This window comes from Hermetia illucens, chromosome 3 (assembly GCF_905115235.1).
Source record: "Hermetia illucens chromosome 3, iHerIll2.2.curated.20191125, whole genome shotgun sequence".
Taxonomy (NCBI): Eukaryota; Metazoa; Arthropoda; class Insecta; order Diptera; family Stratiomyidae; genus Hermetia; species Hermetia illucens.
Window position 1 is genome coordinate 101,625,436 of NC_051851.1, and position 20,518 is coordinate 101,645,953.

The window sequence follows — 20,518 nt, forward strand, 5'->3', positions numbered from 1 at the left end:
CCGTCAAAATGCCATGCCATCGTCTTTCGAGGCAGAATAAAAATCACCTTCAAGATGCGCTGCGATATTTCCGATCTCCTCATTAAAATTGGCCAAGATCAAATCCTCACCGTCACCTCCACAAAATACCTCGGCATCCATCTAAACTCCCGTCTCCCTCCCATTCGTCACCTTAATTCGATCCTCTACAACACTTCAACCGGTCTTAAATCCCTATGGCCCATCCTTAACAACAAGTCCTCTGTCCGTCCTGACGTTAAGCTCTACTGCTACAAGCTGCTAATACGTCCATTAATGACGTACGGCTTTGTAGCCTGGTGCGATCTAACCTCCCACCAAATGGAGCGCCTACGAGCTAACGAAAGGAAGTTCTTCCGAATATTCCTAGGCCCTTCCCATTCCCGTTCCAACCAAGCCGTCTACAACCGGGTCAACTCGACCCGTTTAGACGTGTTCCTCATCAAATCCCTCATAAAGTTCCTTTACCAAGCCCTGAACCATGACAATAATCTAGTCCGAGATTCCATCTACTCACACACCAGTCCTACTGACCGCCCATTTCGAACCCATGTTCCCCCCTCCGACATCCGAAACCTTCATTCCTTAGGTCGCGTTTTTCGCAACGGTAGACTAATGTATTACCATCGCCCCTACAATGAACATCGCTCCGACACTGTCTACTCCATCTCCCAATAATTTTAATCCTCCCGTTATGCATCCTTCTCCCATCCTTTTACCGGTAATTTTTTATATTAAGGGTGGTTTTTCCTGACTTTCCCCCACTAGCTTGTAAGCTTAGGTCAAGTTGATCTGTAATTTACTCGTATTATTAACCTTTAGGTTAATTTCTAGATAAGACTAAGTCGTTAAAAATAAGTTCTAGTATTAAGTAGTAGCCTTAAGCTTAGCATTATATGTATATAATATATTAGTCTACCGTTGCGAAAAACGCGACCTAAGGAATGAAGGTTTAGGATGTCGGAGGGGAGGACATGGGTTCGAAATGGGCGGTCAGTAGGACTGGTGTGTGAGTAGATGGAATCTCGGACTAGGTTATTGTCATGGTTGGATTTCCTTCAAAGTTATGCCTTATGTTAGCCTTTATGCAAGTGCCAAATCTTGTAGTTCTAGCATGAACTTAAGGGGGGTTTCCGGCTAAATTTCTAAAATGTGGTAACTTACTATTATTAATTTTATTTGTACAGATATCAGAACGGGATGGATTTTGAGGCCTAGATTTCGTTTAGATACACCACTATGATTTTCATATTTTTCGGTTGGATAGGTTCTGAGAACGAAACCTGTTACACTTTTTGAGGATCATACCTTAAACCCTCACTCCCCTACGTTTCACCCGATATCGAATATGGGACCAATTTCAAAAAGTACTAATTGAGCCCTTTGATTTGATACCACATGGCCACATTCAGTGAAAAAAAAGTTTGCACCCTCCATTCACATGTATGGAGAGCCCCCTCAAACTTAACACAAAATGGCGCCACTTGCGGCGTGTAAAGAGAACAACAAACCACACGTGCTATTTGTTGGAGAAGCGCGAAGCAGTTGATACCTAACCTCGTCACATCCAAAGGTTTAACAAAAGTTACATCTTCATCCAATGTCCTAGGCTTGTAAATGAATTAAAGAGTCTGGTGAGATATTGAACAGGACGTGATTACCGAACAGAATCGTGGAGGAAATGTCTGAGGAAAGCCGGTAAGAAGCAGGCTGTACTCAGTATGACTTAAGGGACTGGCTATGGAGAGGCGGTGAGCGATAGCTATGTCCGCCCGCGGATGCAATGCAGACTTTCCGTTAGTTCCACGGGGAAGAAAGCATGAGTGTGGGTGGTAGAATTTTGATAAGGTTTTCATTTTATCAAAGCCTTAACAAGAGTGTATAAATATTTAGTATAGTATAGTAGTGTTTCTATAGAGAAGTAGCCCATATTCCATCATCCTAATGACAAAACATCGTTTTTGGGAAACGCTGCCTATTAAGGTTAATATGGGCTTTTTAAAAGCCCTTTTATCACGATACAATTTGTTGATCTGGACCAACATACATACCTTCCTTGTTTCCTCACTCCAAAGACAGAATATTAACTAAAAGGCATAGTGGCCGAGCAACTTTCTGGAAATTTATATTTGAATAGCGGGTACCGTCCAGTCCTCGCCAAGGCCTTCTAATTCCACTTCACACACTTTTCTCAAAGCATGCCCTGTCCGGGTGCTAATTAACACATATGCAAATTTTCACACACGGATTATAGTATAATCCGTATATTGACACTTTGATCTTGTTTACAGCCCATGATTAGAAACTATACAAAATTCTTCTATGAATGTCCTTCGGCATCCCTGTTTTTTTCTTCCCCTGCGAATTAAATATTCCCTGGATATGCTTCTACAGTCCGGTATAGTAAAGATTACGTAGAAGAGAACTGGTTCACTGGAACACTTTCCCAATGGCAGTTAGAAAACACAACCATGCACATATTTTGTAATCTACATATGTTCACAAAACTTAATTTTCTAATCTTGGAGTTGCTTGTATCAATCATTGGAATTTGATATTATTCTGCTAAATCAATACAACCTGGATTTCTTGTGAAACTTTTACTAATTTCTCAGGGAAATGCCGGACAAAAACCCAGTTACAAAAATGGACTGAAATACCAAAGGACGAAAATGAAAAAATAACATTTCTCTTACCTATTGGTGCAATATCGATGAATCTATACTTTGCGCTGAATCCGTTGGACGTTCGGTTGGAACTCGCTTCGAAGTCAATTAAGAGATTTGGTCCGGAACTGACGACCTTCATGGTTGGTCTCTCGTTGCAAAAGACGTCTATTATTGATGACATATTTGCTACTTTGCTATCATACACTGTAATCTTATCCGAGTTGTGTAAGCAGCTATTGGCACAGCCACAGATACCGCATGCAAGGAAACGACGGACAAGAAGTTTCGGTTACATAACATAAAATGTGGAAAACGGACTCCGTTCACTACTATCGCACTACTTTTCGGATTGAGGAAAGGGTCAGAATAAATTACCTGATGTGACCTGTTAGCAAGTAAATCTCCTCGAAGTGAATCTCCACACGATTACGTGGTCTGAAATTTGAACGATATTGCCGCTGTAAATTCTGAAATTATGGACCTTAAAATCGTAAAGAGTGTTTGAAGCAAACGAGATGCTGGAGCGACTGGGGTGGGTCAAGTTGTGCCATATTTATCAGCCGAGTGGCATTGGAGGAACCAACAGTATGAAGAATTGCTATTCGAATATGGAATTCTAATCTCATGAATTATTCCGTAGGTTTCGTTCAGCTTTTCTTTCTTGACATTCTTATTAGGACAATTTCTAAATATGAAGTGTTAATGTCATACATCTTTGATTCACAAACTTCATTATCCCCCCCATCGGAAATAAACATGAAATCACAAATGAAGAAGCATCAACCGAATGAACAAAGAGGAAATTGTCAGCAATGAGTAGTTTTTGCAAAATATATATGTATATTTCTGCAAAACTTCTTACATAAAGATCTCTCGTATAATTCAATAGTGTTCATAGTACACCCAATTATTTTCCCAATTTTCGGAATATTCTTTCAGTCAGGGTTATTCGCAAAAACAGTTGCGCCTCCCCTGAAAAGCTCGCATTGAATGCTGATGTGTCTAACGCTTTTTGAAGTTTTGTATCTCTCCAGCTGCTCGGCTAGGGTATTGCATTGCGGGGCGGAGTTACCTCACTCTAGTTTGGTTTCCTCACCTTTCGCCATTCACTTTACATTGATCGGATCATCAGATTAATCTCATCCCAAACCTCATGGTATGCTAGCATTTTCCAGAACAATTTCTTCGGGTACTAGCATCTCTCCTGGACTTTCACCAAGCTCCCTCCTTCTCTGAATTGACCTTGTATATTGAAATACGTGCCCTCGGTCCTCTGGCACTTCAACGCCGTTTAGAAAATCCGGTGAGGTTTAAAATTTAACAGCAAATACATGCCGCCTGAAAACTGGATGATGTTATAATTAATCTCCTAATCAGCACCGGCCTTTTTAGAGCATTTTCAACGCTCCAGCCTTTTATTCATAGATCGTTCCCTATCAGCGTACTTTGTCTGCGATGAAGGCTAGGTGAACTTAACGCTGTATATGTGTAGAAAATGGAAAGAGAAAATGAAAAGAAACGGAGAATCGTCGGCAATTCGCGCTGGTGTTGGTGTTTGCATCTCGTCGGCCTCCAGCCATTCAAATAAAGATGTTGTAAATGTATTATATATATTGTATATAATTATCTAAAATGAGCCTTTAGTATATTGTGTGGGTGTAGAACAAGCAGAGAAAGGGTGTGTGCCGCATCATCCAAAACAACCCTGTTAGCAGAACACACTGTTAGCACTGTCCCTCTGTAGACTGCATGCAATAGCTGTGTGTAAAATGAGATCTGAAACAGCCAGCGCGTTGCCGTCAGAAGAGCAGAGCTCTTTTTGAAAAATTCTCTGCTGCTCCGTTGAATACCCAGTGTGAGATTTGTGTGAGCTTCCCTATTTTTTGCTTTTTCCGCACCTGATCCGTCTTACTTACCGACCTCTAAGCTACTCGGGTGGGTCAGTACAAACTGATCGAAGTCTGGTTCACTATTCCAGCAGTAGTTGAGTCTTCTACTGAAAAATGTGCACCTTCTTGTTATGGATGCGTCACATTCTGTGGCATTGCATTTTGTGTAGAGCATTATAACAATTAAGAACTTGGTTTAGCGAGATAGTGAAACCACAGTCTGGCTCATCTTACGCTGCTCACCTGATGTCCTTCTTAGATTTACTAGGTTCCTAACGTGTAGCCGTTGCTAACATGCCTGGACATACCAGGTATCAGTGACTGTCAAAGGTCAGATGTATAATTGAACCAGTTTCCCCTTTCCGGAAAGTGTTTACAGCCTAAAGCTTCTAACACTCCACTCCACTTCCTTGAACTCCGCCAGGTAGCATTCTGGTTCCAAGTCAGAGAAAGGAGGAGCGCTTCAGTCAATGTACTTTGTACTATCCTCAGTAAAACCGAAATAAAATGCTGAGGTCATGAAAAAAGATAAGTATAGTGTGACGGGTCCCACGCCAGGCCGACCAAGAAAACGCAATCGATAACGTTCGCTGAACGCTGATCTGAACTTCGAAGCATGTTAGAGCACTCTGTTCAAAGCTCTAACGGTACACTATAGATAGAACTACGGTATCCCGTGGAAGCAAGTGCGATTATTATCCTGTATCCGACATTCGATAATCGATTGAAAACCTCGGAAAAACGCTGGGACGTTTACCTCAATCGACGCGACAGGACGCGCTGTCGATCCGATTTGAACCTGTCGAGAAATGGAAAAGGGCTCTTAACACATGGACGGTGTCAAAGCGTAAATAAATTAATGTGAACCAAACAAATTAGCGTCTGGATGGCTGGTTAGAGCGTTGGGCGGTCGTAGCCAAAGGTTGCGGTTCAAATCTCGCTGGTGGCAAAAAGATTTGTTATCGTGACTAGATGTCGGATACCAGTCGACTCAGCTGTCAATGAGTACTTGAGTGAAATCGGGATATTAATCTCAGGCGAGCGCAATGCTGGCCACATTGCCTCCTACAGTGCACTGTAATGTACGGATTTGAATGAAGTGCTCTAATATCCAATTGTTGCGCCAACGATTATTATTATTATTGAACAAATTCGTGTCTGCGCGCCAAATGTTGGTCCCTTACTGGAAAGAGAAACTCGCAAGAACCCTTCCGAAGGTGATCAAAATAGTTAAAAACTTGTACATTTTGGTAGCCATCTCACAGGGTTTACCTGATGCGACACAGGCGCCGAGCGATATGGCGATCGGCTAATGAAGCTGAATGAAGGTCAAAGGATAGTATAGGTCCTAGGGCAAAACGTGCAAAGGTAGCCACCATGGAGCATAAAACCTGGGAAACGCTTGCTGAAGCAACACCAACAGCTCTACTACCAAACCCTATCTCCACCTCTACATGGTAACCACTGCGAGCACTTTCTTAACCAAAAACGACTGCTGATCGAACGCCGCCACCTCTCAGCCTTAATGAATGTCAGAACCTATAGGGGGACCAGTATAGACTCGGATCACTATCTCGTTGGCATGGTGCTCCGAGCTTGAATCCGCTCTGACAATCAGGTGAGTGGTACAACAAAGCCCTCCGCAACACCTATAAGAGGGAAACAGATGCCGCAATCAACAGAGATCCTCGAAATGAAGCATCAACAAATGATCTTCACAACCACCTAAAGAACATTATCATAAATACGGCCACAAAAGAACTTGGCCCCAGCCGCAAAACAGTCGGAACTGCTGGTTTGACGATGAATGTAAGCTAGCAACGGAACGGAAGAATGCTGCATACCGAGTAATGCTGCATTGTCAAAAAACGCGGGCACGCACAAAGACTTAGCACGAACTCCGTCGAGCGGAGAAACGACTTCACAGACGGAAAAAGCAACCCTGGGAGAACCAACAAGTCTGTGAACTCGAAAAGTACAGCGAGCAACCGCACCAGGCGCAGAAGTTTTACCAACAAATCAGCAGGATGAAGTCTTGCACACCTCGATGTGCATTCTGCCGAGACAAAGACGGAAATCTGATTTCCGGCAGAATGGGAATAATGGACGATGGGTTGACTATTATGATTAACTACTGAACAACCAAAACATCGGCGAGTTGGAGATCCCGCCAACTAAAGACGACGGACAAATATTGGCACCACCAAGTATAGAAGAAACAGTCCGTGCAATTCATTGGCTTAAAAATCATAAGTCGCCAGGAGCCGATGGAATTACAGCCGAATTGGTTAAATATGGAGGCGACCAGTTACACCAAGTGGTTCATCAACTTGTGCTCAAGGTATGGGACAGCGAATCAATGCCTGCCGATTGGCAACGAGGCATAATCTGTCTCATACATAAAAAGGAAGATATCACACAATGTATCAATTATGGAGGTGTCAAGTTGCTGAGTACCATCTATAAGATATTCTCCTCTATCTTGCTAGGCCGAATAGCCCCATTCGCCCAGAAAATCATTGGTCCATACCAAAGAGGCTTCACTCCAGGCAAATCAGCAATAGGTCAGATTTTCTCTCTGCGGCAAGCGATGGAAAAACTATTGGAATATGGACATCAGTTGCACTATCTATTCATCGACTTTAAAGCCGCCTATGATACCATAGCTAGGGTCACACTGCACAAGGCCATGGGAGAATTCGGTATCCCGATGAATTTGATAAGACTGACTAGGCTGACCCTGACCAATGTGCGAGGCCAGATAAAAGCAGCAGGATCATCAAGACCATTCGACATCAACAACGGTCTACGAGAAAGGGATGTCCTATCATGCGTCTTCTTTAACATGGCCCTCGAGAAAGTGATCCGTGATGCTAAGGTAAACGCAAGAGGTACGATCCTCTTTAAGTCCACCCAACTACTGGCCTATGCTGACGATATCGACATCATGGGAAGAACCACTCGAAACGTACAAACTGCCTTCATCCAGATCGAGCAGGTGGCGTGAAATCTTGGGCTGCACACCAATAAAGGCAAGACAAAATACATGGTGGCAACGTCAGAACCAAAAATCAACCAACCAATAACATCAAATCGCACTGGTCAAACGGGAAGAATAAAGATAGGAGACTACAACTTTGAGACCGTTGATAATTTCTCCTAGCCAGGGTTGAAAATCACAACCGATAACAGCTACGATGATGAAATCCGCCCACGGTTGTTGGCAGCAAAACAGAGCCTATTTCAGCTTACAAAAACTGTTCCTCTCGAAACGTCTCACCGTAGGGTCAAAGCCCTTACTGCACCAGACAATGATCTTGCCAGTCCTTATGTATTGCTCGGAGATCTGGGTTCTTAGCAAGAAAAATTGTGAACTCTTGGCCGCGTTCAAGAGAAGAATCCTCCGAAGAATGTTTGATCCCCTACATGAGGCTGGACGATTCCATACCCTACACAATGACGAAATCTATGAGCGATACCATGACCGTCAAATTGTGGATAAAATCCGGCACAATAGGTTACGGTGAGCGGGTCACTGAATCCGTATGGATGATGAGATCCAGCCCAGAAAGTCTATAAGGGCAATATTTATGCTAGAAAAAGAAGACGGGGCAGACCCTGCCTAAAATGGAGCGATGGCGTAGGTCAGAACGCCAGACAGCTTTTAGGGATATCGGGTTGGTAGACTTTGGCGCGAAACTGGGATGTCTGGAGTTCCTTATTAAGGCAGGTCTAGACCGGATGTAATGTAAAGTTATCGCTTGGAAATGAATGTCGCCTGTTGGTTAGTGTCGCCGCCTTGCATTAGTCTCTCTAGTTCCTCGCCACCTTTTGAATTTGTCCCAATGTATCGAGAAAGAGTTGTTTAGTAAGTCTTCAAATGCAAATAATGTGAGACTAGGTGGCGTGTACCGCGCTTGTTTTTGCCAAAACAAAGGCAGCTGGGCGACATTGAATGACTTAACGGCGGCATACCCATATCGCCGCTTCACTCGTCAAATCTCTGATCCATACTCCATTGTCACGGTTTCTGTAGGACTCCTGTAGGCGGTCTTTTCAAACAAATCCCGAGCGACCCTGCAGTGGTTGATATGTGTTTGAATAAACTTAATTTTCGCTTTCTGCTATATGCCGATTATCTTGCTTTTCATATCCTTCATATGATATACATTTGAGGTTCCTGGCAATATGGCTTTTCTCTTCACACTTTCTCTATCAATCGGGTTTGGTCAGGTTCAGCTTTGACTCCTCTTAGAGACTGCCCTTCCTGGATATCACAATTGCCGCTGAGCGCATCCTTACATTTGTTGTTGGCTGTTTTCTTTACAGTCTTGGTCTATCCACCATTTATAAGGTTTTGGGTAAAATAAAAGGCCTTAACAGCACTGATTGCATCGCATCCTCTAGATGCTTTGTGACTACCGCCAATGCTATATCACCGGCGTAACCCACCACCGTGGCCTCCTCCGTGGGCCAAGTACGGAGCCCTGTGGGGCATCCACGGAATGTGCTCCTTGGGTCCATTATCGGTGTCATACCAGAGCATCCGCCCTCGCAGGTAGCTATCGACAATAGCTGGGAGATAGGTGGGAACATAAATCGTGGACATTTTCGTATAAGGTTCCAATTGGGCGAATTAAATACATTCTTCACGTCGAGGGTCACTACCACGCAATATTTGCTGGTATTGTACCTTCCATGAATTGCATCTTCCGCCAAGCCAGTAACCATTTTGATGGCATCAATGGTTGATCTGGTTTTACGGAACTCATACTGTCGATCTGAAAGGCCTCCCTGGCTTTTGAAGATCGGCAGTAATCACTTATAAATTACCCGCCTGTCTGTATTTAGAAGGCATATGGGTCTATAAGAGGATGGCTCACTTGGAGGTTTATCAGCCTTATGCAGCACTACCAGCTTCTGTCGCTTCCATGCTATAGGCAATATCCCCTCGGACATGCAAGCCTCGAACGCTTTAGCGAACATATCCGGCCTGAATTTTACGGTGAGCTTAAGGGATCTATTCGGTATGCTGTCAAGGCGCGGAGCTTGATTATGACCTTTTCTGCTGCAAATGTTCAACTGCACTGACCTCTGAAATGTGTCAGTGCCTGTCTCTTTCGGAGAAAATAACCCCAGGATGATTTCCAACAAAAGAATACGCCACGTGATCTGTGGGGGTGACCGTCCTCTCAACCCTTAGCCGTTCGTTCGGCTCGGTGGTAGGCTGATCGAAGGCTGGCCAATTCACTCTTCCACCAGTAGCTTCTACTGGGGAATGAACACCTCCTACGCATTAATGTGTCACATTCCTTAGCGATGTATTGTGTGAAATGCAGAGCTTTTCCGGTGGGATCGCCCGTCTTAGTAGATTGGCCTACCCCCCTTTCAAGAAGCTTCCCTTTTCAGACCACCTTGATACCCTTCTCGGCATTAGGTATCTTGATTCCCTGGCTCCTCAGTTGAAAGATGATTGCCTGGTGATAACTGCTGGTGTAGTCCTCGCTAACGTGCCAGGACATGCCACGTACCAGTGCAGGGCTGACAAAGGTCAGGTGGACGATTGCGGAAGACCCCCCTTTGAGAAAAGCGCTTTCATCACCTTCATAGGCCAAAACTAAAGTCTGCAGGGCAAAAGCTTCTAGTAGACTTCGGCCCCTTGCTCCACTCTCCCTGCTTCTCGAGTGCCCAAGCGTTGAAGTCATGGGCAAGGTTTTCTAACATGTCGTCATGGTTTATATAATGTTCGTCGTTATATAGGCTATGGAATCGTCCATCCTCATGCAGGAGGCCAAAAATTCTTCAGAGGATTCTTCTCTCGAACGCGGCCAAGAGTTCGCAATTTTGCTTGCTAAGAACTCAGACTTCCGAGCAATACATAAGGACTGGCAAGATTATTGTCTTGTACAGTAAGAGCTTTGACCCTATGGTGAGACGTTTCGAGAGGAACAGTTTTTGTAAATAGGCTCGGTTTGCTGCCAACAACCATGCGCAGATTTCATCATCGTATCATCATCGATTTTCGACCTTAGATAGGAGAAATAATCAACGGCCTCAAATTTGTAGTCTCGTATCATTCTTCCCGTTTGACCACTGCGGTTTAATGTTGTTGGTTGGTTGGCTTTTGGTGCTGACGTTGCCACTATATATTTTGTCTTGTCTTAATTGATGTGCAGCCCAAGATCTCGCGCCGCTTGCTCGATCTGGATGAAGGCATTTTGTACGTCCCGGATCGTTTTTCCCATGATGTCGATATCGTCAGCATAGGCCAGTAGTTGGGTGGACTTAAAGATGATCGTACCTCTTGCATTTACCTCAGCATCAGGGATAATTTTCTCGAGGGCCAGGTGTAAGAGGACACATGATAGGATATCCCCTTGTCGTAGACCGTTGTTGATGTCGAACGGTCTGCTTTCACTGGCCTTGCACATTGGTCAGGCTGAGCCCAGTCAAATATCAATTTCATCGGGATACCGAATTCTCCCATGGCCGTGTGCAGTTTTACCCTAGCTATGCTATCATAGGCAGCTTTAAAGTCGATGAATAGATCTTGAAACTGATGTTCATATTCCAATTGTTTTTCCATTGCTTGCCGCAAAGAGAAAATCTGACTTGTTGCTGATTTGCCTGGAGTGAAACCTCTTTGGTATGGACCAATGATATTCTAGGCGTATGGGGTTATTCGGCCTGGCAAGATAGAGGAGAATATGTTATAGATGGTACTCAGCAACGTGACACTTCCATAATTGATACATTGTGTGATATCTCCCTTTTTATGTATGAGACAGATAATGTCCCGTTGCCAATCGTCAGGCATTGATTCGCTGTCCCATACCTTGAGCACAAGTTGATGAAGTCGCTTCTCCGCTCGCCGGAGTTCGTGATAAATCTTTGCGCGTGCCTGCGTTTTTTGAGAATGCAACATTACTCCGTTCCATTGCTAGCTTACATTCATCGTTAAACCAGCCGTTCTGACTGTATTTGCAGCTGGGGCCAAGTCTGTTTGCGGCCGTATCAATGATAACGTTCTTCAGGTGGTTGTAAAGATCATTCGTTGATGCTTCATCTCCAGGTCCTTCGTCCCTCTTATAGGTGTCGCTGATGGCTGTATTGTGGATGGCTTCTGTGTTAACTCTCACCTGATTGTCAGAGGGGATTCTGGGTGGTGTTGGTATTCGAGCTCGGAGCACCATGCCAACGAGATAGTGATCCGAGTCTATATTGGCCCCTCTATATGTTCTAACATTCATCAAGGCTGGGAGGTGGCGGCGTTCGATCAACACGTGGTCAATTTGGTTGAAAGTGGTCCCGTCTGGAGAGGCCCACGTATGTTTGTGAACAGCTTTCCGCGCAAATCAGGTATTTCCAACAACCATTTCGTGTGATACTGCTAATTGAATGATCTGCAGGCCATTATCATTTGTATTTTGGTGTAAGCTATGGGAGCCAACGTATCGCCTGAATAAGGGGCTCTTCTCTACTTGGCTGTTAAAATCCCCAAGTATGATTTTGATATCATATCTGGGACAGGCTTCGAGGATTCGTTCTATTGCCTCGTAGAAGGTATCTTTCTCCGACACGGTAGTCTCCTCTGTAGGGGCGTGAACGTTAATGAGGCTTATATTTCTAAACTTGCCTCGCAAACGCAGAGTGCATAGCTGCTTATGTTTTCAAAGCCGATAACAACAGGCTTCGTTTTTTGGCTGACTAAGAAACCTACTCCGAGCACATGATTTACTGGATGGCCACTATAATATATGGTCTAGCGGCTCTTCTCCAGGAAACCGGTCCTTATCCAACGCATCCCTTGTAACGCTGTTAGCCCTATATTGGGGCAGGGTATCGGCTAGGTGCTCAGCAGCTTCATCTCTGCACAGGGAGCGCACGTTCCATGAATCAGGTACTCGTTCACAGCTGAGTCGACTGGTATCCGATGTCAAATCACGATACAAATTCCACTGCCAGCAGTGAGATTTGAAACGCGATCTTCCGTACGAGAGTCCTGTGTTCTAACCACTCAGGTATCAGTAAGTATTTGATGGCTGGGCTGACAATGATAATATGATCGGCAATTTGAATGCGGGAGTAATTTCTTTTGCGGCGCTTAGTGATGGGAGCCGCTTCTATTTTACATCTCTCACATTCAGAATCGCCACGGCATAATATATGCTTTCTGTGAATCGCATCTACGGACAAATCCGTTTTGGTCTAAAATTTCCGCTTCTGCTGCTTCCATGTTGCAGAAAATATCCCCTCGGACATGCACGCTTCGAACCACTTAGCAGACATGTCTGGTCTGGATTTTACGGCGATCTTAAAGGCCGTATTCGGTATGTCATCCTAACCTAACCTAATATTTCAAAGAAGCTTACCTTATGATCGCTGTGGATGAAGCCCTCGCTGACGCTCCGGTACACCCCCTTGCATTTGCTTCTCTGCTCCCCTACTTCAGGGCCCCCTAGTTGTCACCGGAAATCATTTTTGGATTTGGCCTGTGCATCGAAAACAAGATTGTCCATCACTTGCCTGAATTCAGATTGTGTCAGACTTGGTAGGGCGTAGTAGCTGTACCCATTTAAACTTGTCCGTCGGACTGGCTTGCCGATCGCACTCCCATATCGCGCTCCAACAGCCGAATATGAGGCCCATACGCCACCGTCACGATTTATGATATATAATGTTAACTTGTGGTGACAATTTCCATTTCAGATTAGTAGTAGGCTCAAGCAAATCCTGAGCAACCCAGCAATAATTAAAATCTTTATTTTATTATTATTTATTATTTTATAATTATATCATTGCAGTCAGAACCTTCCTAGACTCCGAATACATATCACTCCCATCTCTCTCCTTAGAACAATAGGCATTTTGAGTCCCTATTACAGGTCCTGGGAATATGGCCTTCCTCTCCACACCTTTAACATCGATCATCATAACAATGCTGCTAGTACACACCTTCACCAAGTGACCAAATATGAGGCATACAAGCACCTGCTTAGTGAAATCTGCTCTCTAAAACGGGAATCCAAACTTTTCTTGGATGGAACTGTGAGCGCTGGAATACGCCACTATATAGTGTCCAGGCCTCAAAATACCTCCAGGCATTAACAACACCACGTATTCCCAGGCTCTATGCATCTCCAACAATCCCGAGAGTTTTATCTAAAATCAATGATGAGATTGCATCAAGGCTGTGTGATAAGTGGATTCTGCAACTCAATCACTTATGTCTTGTGGTGCATTTGCGACTATCAGATTGCACGGTCAGGAGATTCGCTTTCGCGTTATTGGTTTGAGTCACCGTAGAGATCCACGATGGAAAATTCGTCTGCAACGTAGGCGAGACTCACTAAGGCAGGACATTGATAGGCTGGTTCAAATCGGCACTGGCAATGACCGCAGACGTGTGAGAAATAAATTGCAGAGGGTCTGGATCGGGTGCAGGTATAAAAATATTTATACGGAAACGGAAGTGAGAGGCTATTGGAGTGGTATTTGGGGGTTATCCGCGCAGCTGTTGAGCATGCTGAGTGGATTACCGCTGAAGGGACCCGCCATATAAATACGCCTAGCATGAATTTGCGGTTGTTACCAAGAAAGAAGTTCGACGAGGCATAAACTGGTCTGGATCGGGTGCAGGTATAAAAAAATTTATCAGCGTGCACAGTCGGTTGGCACATAGCATAAATCAGGTCATTAGTCGGCAGGAAGAATTTCTACCCTTCCTAACAACGGGAATTACCTACCGGCGGACACAAGACCGATGACTTGCTAACCAATTCTCTACAAATTCATAACGTCCATTATTAGTGGAAGTATCAATGCGCATCTCAAGACCAACAACATTCCGTCCGAGGAACGGAAGGGCTGCCGAGTCGGGACAACGGGTTGCAAAGAGCAACTTATTATTAACTTGGTAGTTGTAGCGTAAGCAAACAGAGGCGAAAGGAACCTCTTTAGTCGAATATGCCAAGGCTTTCGAGAGAGTACCGCATACATAGAGCCAAATTTCATACATAAGGGCTGGTGTTAGGGCCGTGTATGTGATGCAGTGTATAGGTGGTTGCGAGTCCATGATGGCGAGTTGTTGCGAGTACGTGGCAGCATCTGACATAACAGTACACATTGCATAGCTGTTTATGGCTTCTCACATCCCAGCGGAAATTAAAGGCAGAGCGTCCTTAAAGATTCATTCCGGATTAATGGTAATAGATCTTAATGGAATCAGTGAACGGATGAGGCTTCAAAATTCCTCTATGGGAAGCTTAGTGGAAACAGAGCGTTAGCATCAGGAGCGAAATTGAGCTAGAACCAGTGGTGGAAGGCCTCAACAGAGTCGTCATTGATGCATATGAGCCAACTGTCCGACTCAGAGAGTCAAGTCATCAAGGGACGTACCTTGATGGCGCAAGAACCTTGCCGGAATGAGAGAGGAGGTGCAAAAACTCTTCAAGCGGGGATTAGCAAAGGTACATAACATAAGGGTGCCGACGGCGTATAGGAATGCGATCAGGGAAGCAAAACGAAAGAGCTTTATGGAATTCTGTGAAGAAATAGAAAAAAGCTATAGCCAAAGACAAGGCAATATCTTCTGCCAGTCTGAAGAAGGAGTCAAGGAGTCAAATCAGGGTAATAAATCTCGGACGAACGCAATGCTGACCACATTACCTCTTATAGGCTACTGAATTCCACTGATCCAATTGGATTGTTGCGCCACTGATTATTTACTATGGTATGCCTAAATCGAAGGAAAATTGATATTCTTTCTAGGCGACATCCCGAATTACTAATACCAAGGGATAACCTGAAAACGAGGTTTCACTTCCATAAGGAATTTGAAACACGTTGAAACAACAGGACAAACTAGGAGAGTGTGACAATGACATACGGCTCAAACTAACAACTGATTACCTGATACACTGACGGTAGAGGGAGTAGGCGCTGGGGTCATTCCTCCAAGGAAAGCGCAATTGGAACTAATGGATAAGCATATCTGCGTATCTCAGGCAGAAATATAAGCCATGGGCAGTGGTGCAGTGGACGAGCTGATCAGGACAGGAGCAGCGACGCCGCTGTATGGGCCAGAGCCATTCTGTGGAGTCGCCTGGGCAAGCTAGCGATATCTACGTACAATGCCTGTAGATTCTGTAAGGAGTGTAATGAAACCTGCACACGTGTTCCGGGACAGTATCCGGCAATTGTGCAAAGTAGATTGAGGTACCTATGAGAATATTTAATACCAGATGCCAGGTTGGAAGGAGGGAACATAATAAAGTTTCTGTTGGTTTTAGTTTTAAACGACATATTATAGTCTATACGTATACTATAACCAGTAAAGGGGCACAATAGTTCTTTTAGAACGCAGTGTAAAATCTCTTGAGAATATTATTATTATTGAAGTTTGGCTAACATGTGGATCCGGCATCAGATAAACACAAAACCTTTATACCCGAAGCACTCAGCTTTCGGGTTTTCTATTTGCTTATTCCTTCATTGTAATAGAGTTCCTTGCACCGCATAAATGAAGACTAAATCATATTCCAATTTCACACAAAGTACTTACATATTTGACATACGCTAGTGATTTGCTCGGCGCTTCAGGTAAAAAAGGTTGAGTGTATTTCTTATGCATTTGAGTGGACATTTGCCCCATTTCTACCTAGCTCGTAATAATTGTATACGCATATCTTACATAAGACTTGACTGAGATTAGATTGCAAGAAATTTGTAAAAAGTGTCTATATGTACTCTATATTGTAGCTTATATTATTATAGGGATTCTATTAGCGTGTAGTCCTTTTTGTAAGTGCTCTTCATCTGGTGATTGACAAAAGACAGTTTAGTAGTTTTCTCGCACCACATGGCGCCCCACATCACAACACCTTAAAGTTATTGCATTGTTTCTCTCTTTAGGAAATAAGTATGTACGTTTTTTTGTGGCACACCATTTTATCCTGGCGCTCTCGTGCTTGGTTACGACGCTAACCACTCTCTACTTTCCTGTAATCCTTTGTACCCTACCGCGCACCCGACCCTGCATTTCCGTTTAGATTGTACAAACTATGAACCCCGTTAACATTGTGTTTCTGCATACTCGTTAAGAATGAATTTTAGAGGGATACTTGGCCTGCGGGGATAATTTGGCATATCATGCAATTCAATATCGCCAACCGTTTTTTATACGGGCACAACAAGCAAACATTATTTTCCCCGAAACATGCGTCCATTACGTACCTGCCAACGAATTTGTACGAGCACTTTATGTGGTTGGGGTATTTAGCAGGATACCGGGGTGAGTAGAAATATCGCCAGACGTCCACGTCGCTCTTCTGCTCCGCTCCATCATAATTAATTGGATGCGGCAGGAACTGATAGTCACAGTAGGTCGTCGCCATCAAATTGCCATCGTTTTTGAACAGAACTAAAAAATTCCCGAAATAAATTCAAACGGCCAACAATTGCACAGAACAGCCCACCGACCGCGGTGGCACTTACCTCTATCTATGAACTGGAACCTCCCCACAATTTTGAAAGCTTCCTCGTCTTTCCGGTAGGACTTGTAAATCAGACGCATCCCCAGCACCCTCCCAGAGGTGAAAATCGCCGGCCGATGATTTATTCGAAATTGACTGCGAGTTAGCGGCTTGAAGTTCAGGTTCACGTCCACGGCTGAGCTTTCGATGTTATTCGGAGTCATGTTCGAGCTTTCGGTCAACGGTAGTTGCATGGGGTACAGGAAGGAACTCGAGACATCGACCGAGACAAACTTTTTCGTATTTTCGAAACAAATAGTTTCCTCGGGTTCAACGGGGTCCTGCAGAACTGACTCCTGGAGGTGAGGGAAGATGTGAATTTGGTCAACGCACCTGTAAAGAATGAAAGAAATATCTTGGCGATGAATGATAAAAACTAATTAGACGGTGGAAAGTATGATCGCAATAGCTTCTCGCATCCTCACGCAATCAGTAAACTTAGCGGGCGATGGCCAGCATAAATGTTGCATTTGGCGTTTAATGGCATAAAAAGCAGCATTTCCCGCGAAATACACCCTCTCCGCCGAAAGTTGCTCGTCACTGAATTGCTCCGATGAGTTCAGTAAACTAAAACTGATCCGTGCTCAGCACAAAAATACTCCGCGTCGAATAAATCATGGCAAATCATCTGTGCCCAAAACGCAGCTGACGCAAAAGGGAGCAATCTCGACGATGACATCGGCACCGGGCCGCCTTTCCTATTTACGAGCGATTTGATAACTTGCCAGCGACGCAATCTTTCGGGATGCGGCTGCATTGCAATTACATCTCTTTTCAGATTAACCGATTAACGTGGGAAATTCGAAAAACTTGGGAAGAGCCTGCAAGCGACCCAATGTCGCGATATCAAGATTTATTACTCGGCAGCTTCCCATGCCGGAAATGCAGGAGTGCAACAGGAGGAAGAGCACATTCGTGGGCATCTACTTCGCTTCAGATGAATCGGGAAACATAAATTGTTTACGTGACTTGTGCGCGGAACTGATTTTCTCAAATATTCCGCGTAAATTTTATACCTGGGAGAGGTTGATTCGCAGGTAGCCAGTATCACCAAAAATACATTACAAAGCCGTATTTTCGTGGACTAACAGATTTTAGCATAATTAATTTTCTGACAAGGAAGGAATAATTTCGATCCAAATCACGCTAGCATGAATTCAATGAATTTTATGGAGGTGTGAGAGCTCAAGAATACTAGGCTAGCGGCGGTCCAAATCTCATGGTGGAAAATAGGTACATTACTTCCTGGAAAAATGATGAGAAACTCAACATCATTTTGACAAGCAAAGATTATCGTAAATTGTGCGCAAGTTAATAGGAGGATGTACAAGCAAAAGGGACAGTCAACCTTTTCTCAAAATATTACTACATTTGAAAGTGTTTCGACGATATCCTAGACGGCCTCGTCCAGGGGCTATTCTGCTTGGGCATTGGTCAAGCTCGCGCACTAGCTCCTGGATTTTATTTCGATGGTCGTGGTTGCTCTCGTTCCGAGCTGCCGAAAGAAAAGCTAGTAGATTTAATACTACCACTTACGTCGTTGCTCCACTGTGAACTTCCGGGTCTTGAACTTATTACAACCACCCGCGTTTCCACTTTCAAAACTTGCTTTATTTTCAAAAAACAATATTATACTTTGGCTGCTCTATTCCAAAATTACATATTATAATTTTCACTGTTCCTTACTAATGGCGAATTAGAGGTTAAAACACCTTAGCTCTTTTCGGAGAAAAGAAAAAATCAAAAGTAATGTCATTCTTTAATTCACCTATCTTTGACCCTTCCGTGTTTACACATTAGTCCGAAAGTGTTCTTGTACGTAACACAAGAGCACTTGCTTATTATTGTTTATTATTTTCTTGTTTGTAGCAAAACTATACCTGTTGCTGTTTACATAAATATGAAGTGATGACACAGAAGAGAATCATGACGAGGCCAAATACACCATTTGTTAGGTAATATGCTGATGCAACGACAGAAAAGAATCTCGCTATGTCCAAATAGGCCATTTGCATATGGCAGATTTGTTTTCAATGAGCTGGTTCCAAAGATGCGGCTGCTGGAGAAAACTGGGCCAAATTGTTAAACAGAAAGTTTGTTCTACTCCCCTCTCTTCCCCCTTCCCTCCGCCCCACGCAAATAAATCCAGTTTTATTAAAATCCTGCTGTTATTTCCAAAACTATGATAAATTAACCTTTCCGTTTTCGTATGAATTTAAAATTCGAACCACAATAAAATGAATAACCGAACATATGTATGCGTTGTACTAAACCATCATATACAGTGAACCAATTAAAAAGTTGGATAGTTACTGCAGTACACTTTGAAGTGAAATATCTCAAAAATCATATGATATTTTTGAATGACTTATGAAAGAAAAAACAATAATTCTTTATGGTTGCTTTCTACCGTTATTTTGATTTTAATAATTCTGTGTTACACGTAAATATTGCAGAAAAACAAAAAAGGAACCAATTAGAAAAAATTTCAAGTTATCATTTGTTATCGTGACACGAATGTGATTGTTCCTCAAAAGAAGGTACCGTTATGTTTCTTGTTGTATTTAGAACTTTTAGTCTCAATAACGTATACGATAACGATTAATTCGTTCCAATTAAGTGCCCAAAATGGACATTGAGCAGCTGTCCTCCGACTCCAAAGAGCTGATATTTAAATATTATAAAAGCATTGTGAAAATAGCTTAAAAACCACTAAGCAAGCATTACTGTTCATCGTGCAATAAAAATCTTAAAAGAAAGTAGCTCCGTTTCTCGCAAAACAGGTGGTGGCGGAACAGTGAAAATGTAATCACATCATCAACGGCGCAACAACCGGTCTCCGGTCTAGGCCTGCCTTAATAAGGAACTCCAGACATCCCGGTTTTGAGCCGAGGTCCACCAATTCAATATCCCAAAAAGCTGTCTGGCGTTCTGACCTACGCCATCGCTCCATCTCAGGCAGGATCTGCCTCGTCTTCTTTTTCTACCATAGACATTGCCCTTACAGACTTCCCGGGCTGGATCATCCTCATTCATACGGATTAAGTGACCCGCCCACCGTAACCTATTAAGCCAGATTTTATCCACAACCTAACGGTCATGGTATCGCTCATGGATTTCGTCGTTATGTAGGCTACGGAATCGTCCATCCTCATGTAGGGCAGGATTCTTCTCTCGAACGCGGCCAAGAATTCGCAATTTGTTTTGCTAAGAACCCAAGTTTCCGAGGAATACATGAGGACTGGCAAGATCATAGTCTTGTACAGTAAGAGCTTTGAACCTATGGTGAGACGTTTCGAAACAGTTTTTGTAAGCTGAAATAGGTTATGTTGGCTGACAACAACCGCGCACGGATTTCATCATCGTAGCTGTTATCGGTTGTGATTTTCGACCCTAGATAGGAGAAATT

General features: G+C 43.6%; 1 protein-coding gene across 1 annotated transcript in view; it reads right to left on the bottom strand.

Annotated features, from left to right (window-relative positions):
- LOC119652629 (deleted in malignant brain tumors 1 protein) overlaps positions 1-20,518 on the bottom strand; it is a 459,104-nt gene that overhangs the window by 388,283 nt on the left and 50,303 nt on the right. Inside the window, exons 3-6 of the mRNA XM_038056876.1 lie at positions 17,072-17,442; positions 16,811-16,997; positions 3,063-3,122; positions 2,715-2,920 (exon numbers count right to left, since the gene is read on the bottom strand). Coding sequence (XP_037912804.1) covers positions 2,715-2,920; positions 3,063-3,122; positions 16,811-16,997; positions 17,072-17,442 — 824 coding nt within the window. The remainder of the gene's footprint in view (positions 1-2,714; positions 2,921-3,062; positions 3,123-16,810; positions 16,998-17,071; positions 17,443-20,518) is intronic.